Source organism: Triticum dicoccoides, chromosome 2A (genome assembly GCF_002162155.2).
Source record: "Triticum dicoccoides isolate Atlit2015 ecotype Zavitan chromosome 2A, WEW_v2.0, whole genome shotgun sequence".
In the NCBI taxonomy this organism is placed as follows: Eukaryota; Viridiplantae; Streptophyta; class Magnoliopsida; order Poales; family Poaceae; genus Triticum; species Triticum dicoccoides.
This window is the reverse complement of record NC_041382.1, coordinates 109,926,905-109,933,091: the sequence shown is the minus strand read 5'-3', so window position 1 is coordinate 109,933,091 and position 6,187 is coordinate 109,926,905. Positions and strand designations below refer to the sequence as shown.

The 6,187-nt window shown below is 45.8% G+C and overlaps 1 protein-coding gene across 1 annotated transcript; it reads left to right on the top strand.

Annotated features, from left to right (window-relative positions):
• The first annotated feature begins 1,728 nt into the window (after positions 1-1,728).
• Positions 1,729-5,886, top strand: LOC119353673 (pectin acetylesterase 2-like). The gene is made up of 12 exons (XM_037620322.1): positions 1,729-2,323; positions 3,181-3,263; positions 3,371-3,500; positions 3,642-3,715; positions 3,942-4,028; positions 4,117-4,241; positions 4,388-4,448; positions 4,611-4,664; positions 4,741-4,818; positions 4,903-5,008; positions 5,095-5,240; positions 5,431-5,886. Exons 1-12 carry the CDS (start codon positions 2,146-2,148, stop codon positions 5,548-5,550), a joined length of 1,242 nt encoding a protein of 413 aa, XP_037476219.1. The 5' UTR covers positions 1,729-2,145; the 3' UTR covers positions 5,551-5,886.
• The last annotated feature ends 301 nt before the right edge of the window (positions 5,887-6,187 follow it).

Below are 6,187 nucleotides of genomic sequence, written 5' to 3'. Positions count from 1 at the left end.
TTGCCAATTTCTTGTGGACAAAATGCCGGCCAAGCTCCCTCCACCCTTATCATCGTAACAACATCAACACGGCAGGTCGATCCACCCTTATGAAGTCTGCCTTAGCATCCCTTGTGATTTACCATTTGACCGCGCTTGACGTGCCACCAAAGTCCGATCAAGTCTCAGACTGCAAGGCTAACTGGAGAACAGTTTGTCGCCCTACCAACCTGGGTGGCTTGGCCATCCTCAAACTCGACAAGTTCTCTCACCCTTTTAGGCTCCGCTAGCTTTAGTTTGCTTGGGTTGATCTGAAATCCCTTGTGACGATGGGGACAAAGACTTATTCTATATTGCGTGAACGATCACCATCGTCGATGGCAGTAAGACAAGTTTTTGACACTCTCCATGGCTCCATGGACAAAAGCCGACGGACACCGCACCGGGCATCTTCTCCGCCCTCTCCAAGCGCACCAATATCTGCGTCGTCAAGGCTATGGCCGATATTGATTGGATACGCCACATCAATCTGCAAGGAGGCCTCTTGGCTGCCCTCACCAAACAGTTCTTTGACCTGTGATGCAAGATCCATGCGGCGCGCCTTGTCCCAAAATTTATATATATTTTTTTCAAAATTTTCTGTTTTTTTTTTCTTCGAATTTACTATCAACATGGGTGCACATAGGACATGTTCACCTTTGTATTTTGTTTTCTCGCCAGGCCGTGCAGCAAGTTGATACTAACTTGTTGGTGCTGGTTTAAGCTGGGAGAACGCTGCCAAGCTGCGGCTCCAGGGCACGTGGCCGTGCCGGTTGGTTACAAGAGCCGGTCAGGTCTCGTTTTCCATGGACGAATTATGGAGCGCACGTACGACGTACGCACGTAGTACGTGGATGCATGCAGCGAGTGAGCCAAATTCGGCGTGGCAAGTTGCAGAAACCAACGGAACAAAATTGGTGGTGGTCCTTCCCATTCCGTTTGGCGACGGAACCGGTGCGTGGTCTGGTTCCTATAAGTCCAAACCGGTCTGGTCCAATCAAGATATTCTGACGTGCAAGGAGGGTTTACATTTTTTTCCATTCGCCGGCCACACGCAAGGGCTGCATTGCTGTGGCGACAGAGGATCCGCGGCGTCTCCGTCGCCATCAGTGCAGTAGTTAATCAGATCATGCTTTCATTTCTGTACGTGTTGCATCTTCAAGAGTTTCAGTACTAGGCCCATGTTAAATGTGTGATTTTACCAGCGGAACATCCCAAACGCACTCTTCCGAATTTGCGCGTCCTCCCATAAATAAAAGAAACTCCAGCTGCCCGGATGCCCGCCGTCGGTCCCGCACACAGCTGAGCTGCCTGCAACCGAGCCGGCCAAAGGCGGGAACGTATCCTCTAACATCACGAAAAGATGTTACGAAACTACAGTGTAAATTCAGTGCAAAAAAGAAAAAGGATGTCATGGTTACTGTAGCAATATGTACTGTAGAAAGTTACTGTTCATAGAAAAAATAAATATGAGTTTGATTTTATTGCACCGCAATTTTGTTTGTATGTAATTTTTGTAAATGTATGCAGTAGATTTGTAATTTACAAATTAATTCAAGTTATTTTAACCGTAATCATATGAATATGTAGAAGGTACTGCAACTTCCCTAACATCCCTTCGTGATGTTAGAGGATCTCGTTCCGCCAAAGGCAAGGGCCCCAAAAGCCAGCAGTGAATGCAATCACAGTTTGCCTGAGCTGAGCTGAGCTTTTCACCCCCTTCCGAGCTCCACCGTCAGTCCCACACCTTTTTCTTCTTCCTCCTGCAGGCAGGCCGCAGCATCCGAGATGCTTTGCCTCCCGACCGTAATACCTCCGCGTTTACACTAAACCGGCCACAGTACAGCAGCAGCACATCGCATCGCAGCGCCGAATCTCCGGAAGCGGCTGGCTGCCTTTTCTTTCTTTCTTTCTTTCTTTCTTTAGTTTTGTCAGCAGCAGCCATTGCCAGCCAGCTGCGCTTGCACTTGCGCTCGGCCGGCCTCCGCTCCGCGTATAAGTTCCTTCCTTGCTTTGGCCACTTCCGCCACGATCCCTTCTCCCTCTTCCAGATCCATTCCTCTCCCAGCCCCAGGCCTCGCTCGCCTCCCCCGTTGGGACGGAGAGAGCTCGGAAGGGCAGGGAGCCATGGGTTCCTGGGTCCTTCTTGCTGTGGTTCTCGGGTCCTTGGTGGGAGCTGCGCGCGGCTCCGAGCCGTGGTCGAACGGCACGCAGGTCTACTCCACCAATGCCAACTCCGGCAGCGGCAGCAACGGCGCCTTCGTCGCCCTCACTCTCATCCAGTCCGCGGCCGCCAAGGGAGCCGGTAACTAATTAAACCCCCCTCTCCAAGAATTGTTCCTCCGTATGCTAGTAGAGTAGTACTGTAATATTTTTTTTTGCCGGGAGTAATATTCTTTCTTGTTGTTGCAAAGATCGGTTTTTTATTGTCCATGTCACATGCTTGCCGTAGATTGGCCCAGTGAGCCGCATGATGCGGGTCTCTGCTGTGTTGACCCTGGTCGGTCAGAGTAACCATTTTTCTGATCTGATTGCTATTGCCATAGAGGGATTGTGATGGCTCATGTTCTACTATTTTTCTCCTCTTCAGTATCCACTTAGCCACTTAGGAGCTATGTTGATTGAGTGATCATGCAGTCTTATCCTTGTAGTACGATTGTTTGGCATAAGTAGCATGTGCCATGTGCCATGTGCGGATCTAGATAAATATATGCATGTGGATCTAGCCTTGCCTTGCCTTGCTGGTGGTGCCCATGATGTATTCTCCTCACCTAATTCGGGGGGTGGGGGGCTCATTGCCAACTGTTGGCTGTGAATTGTGCAAGCTAACCGTGCATGATTGCTTGGTCACCATTCCAAATATATCAGAGGTCCTAAATAGTTGGGCAGCCGACAGAAACACCAAGTAGGAAATTGCTCAAGATTTGAAGTCTTCTTAGGGCGGCTCTGCTTTATAAATGTGTGTTGTGATGATTCTGTTTGTGTAAAATTAACCAAATAAGACTCTGGTTACCGGTAACTGCTTTGGATTTTAGAAGCAGTATGGTTGTTGAAATATTTTGTGCTTCAGGAGTAATTCTTTCCATTTATACCAGAATTTGAGTATGCTTATTGCATGCTGCTAAATATACTGATGCTTACTTCCATGACATTGCCTTACAGTATGCTTGGATGGAAGTTTACCGGGTTACCACCTACACCGGGGATCTGGATCAGGGTCAAACAATTGGCTTGTCAATCTGGAGGTGAGTAATACTCCATGACTCACATATATGTGGACTGAGCGATAAGTTTGAATTGCACTACGGATTGTAAATGCCTTAGCTGATGGTGATTCCAAATCGAATTCCAGGGTGGAGGATGGTGCAATGATGTTAAAAGCTGTGTGTTCCGCAAGGGCAGTCGGCGTGGGTCATCGAACCACATGGAGAGGCAACTCCAGTTTACAGGCATAATGAGTAACAGGCCTGAAGAAAATCCTGGTATTCTTCTAAACAGTTGTCATGAACTTGTCTTGTGTAGTTTAGTAGTACTCCTTTTTTGTCCAAAAGAGGAATATAACTGTTGACACTCTGCTCCTATTTCCGTTTGAGGAATTGTAATGCTGTTTTCTTGTCTCTTAGATTTCTACAACTGGAACAGAGTGAAGGTTCGGTATTGTGATGGTGGATCCTTCACCGGTGATGGGGCTGACGCGGTTAGTGCAAATCATAGCTCTGCATTTTACTTCACAAGTGGTGGACCCTTTTTCATTTGAACAGTTCCCAAATAAACATGTACACTGGTTATTCCATCACATTACAATCCTTTTTTTAGTCTTGTACATAACAGATACTCCATTCTACCAAAATAAATAAATTTATATGGTATTTCTGCTTTTTTACTGATCCAATTCGATCCGTTTCTGGATTTTCTTTCTTCAGGCTTCAGGCCTTTATTTCCGAGGTCAGCGTATTTGGCAGGCTGCTATCGATGACTTGATGGCCCAAGGAATGCGTTCTGCTAGTCAGGTATTGGTGCCTCCATAGTTAAAATCATTTTTGTAATTAGCTTTTGGCAAATCATTTATGTTTACCTGATGCAACTTGATACCACCAGGCCCTTCTTTCGGGATGCTCTGCTGGGGGTGCTTCTGCCATACTTCACTGTGATGAGTTCCGTGGAATGTTTCCATCAAATACCAGAGTCAAGTGCCTCGCTGATGCTGGAATGTTCCTTGACTCGTATGTGCACATAATGAAGCTCTGCTTTCATATTATCGTTGTTACATTTTGTGCCTTATTTCTTTGCTGCTGTCAGGAAGAGCACTTCTATTTCCAGTCCACTTCAATGGCATGTTAAGGTGATATAATTCTATTACCATTTGCAGTGTTGACATTGCGGGTCGTCGAGAAATGAGAGACTTGTTCAATGGCATTGTGAGATTGCAGGTATTTGCCGCTGTCAGAAGTATTTTTCTGATACTTTGTGATAACTCTTTCTTGGTACTATGCTTTTCTACCTGTAGCACTGGTTCTGACTTTTATCTTAGAGTATTCATGTGCCAACCACAATATCTTCATTTTGCTGATGTTGTTAAAATTCAAATACAGGGTTCTGGAAGAAGCTTGCCTCGGTCTTGTACCTCTCGCATGGATAAAACCTCAGTAAGAAGACAACCATCCTACTACATGTGACAAATTTTATGTTTGCAAACGTTTTTCTAACTGCTTCTCCCTACAGTGCTTTTTCCCGCAGAACGTGTTGCCAAATATTCAAACTCCGACTTTTATCTTGAACACTGCTTACGACGTGTGGCAGGTGCTTATCATGCATTTTAACCCTCTGATTTAAGAGATACGAGACTGAGAGGAACTGAAACAAATTTTCCTTGTATTTTTCCAGCTTCAAGAGAGTTTGGCTCCCAGAACGGCTGATCCCCGGGGTCTATGGCAAAGTTGCAAGCAGAATTACGCCTCTTGCAATAGCAATCAGCTTCAGTTTTTAAATGGTATACTTCGCTGCCTTGTCAGATCTTCTGAGCCGTAATCTGTCAGCGAAAGAGTAGATTGAATGATCTCCCTATGTATAATGCAGGCTTCAGGAATGAAATGCTTAACGCTGTGAAGGGTTTCTCTGGGTCAGGGCAGAATGGGGTGTTTATCAACTCTTGTTTCGCCCACTGCCAGAGCGAGAGACAGGATACATGGTACTCAAGCAAGTCTCCTCGTCTTGGCAACAAGGTATGCACACAATGAGACGCAAGTTTGTTTTAGACAGTAGAAGGGAGAACACTCCTGGTTTTGAGATCATTGGATGCACACAAGGACGATTGAGATGAACATGCCAGACTATTTATTCCTTGTCAATTGCATGAAAAGTCAGCTGGTGGTTAGCCTGATGAAACTTCCTCTCATGCTTTTCGACGTGCAGAGAATCGCAGAAGCGGTCGGTGACTGGTTCTTCGAGAGGGGCAACGCCAAGTACACCGACTGCGCGTACCCTTGTGACGGCACGTGCCATCACCTTGTGTTCAAAGGGAGGCATCTCTAATACGATCATATCCTTTGATACCAGCAGCTGAAGTGCTGAAAACCCAGCGAGTGGGTACAACCGAAAAAAGGAAGGTATAGATAGAAGAAGATGGGTGCAAGTTGGTGGCTTGCCCGGCGTCCATCGCCTCAGATATGATAGGGCAGGGCCTCACATGCAAACGCGATGAGGTCCTCTGCGTTATTTTAGTTTCATATATCGTCGATTCTTTCCATTGCCAATTGCTACTCCCTCGATGTATCTGAATATTTGAACCACACTGGTGTATAACCTTACATGTTCATGTATTGAATGTGGTAATATGAAATTATGAATAATGTGCTTAGTTCAGAGACATATTGGCTGCTCGTGAACTGCTGAAAACTGCAACCGGACTGTACTCAGCATGACTGCAACCATGTTGCTTAAGTAATAGTACTACTACAATGCTCTTGAGTCTAAAAAAATGAGCTCGAGTTTATTACAGTTCTCTGCCTATATTCTTCATGTGCACCTTGGCACTCCCTACTGGAGTAACAGCTCAACTCAATAAATATTTGAGATTTTTTTTTGTCACAAACTATGGTATGGAAGACAATGGCACAACACTCATAGCCTGGAACAAAGTGTGCAAACCAAAACAGCAAAGTGGTCTTGA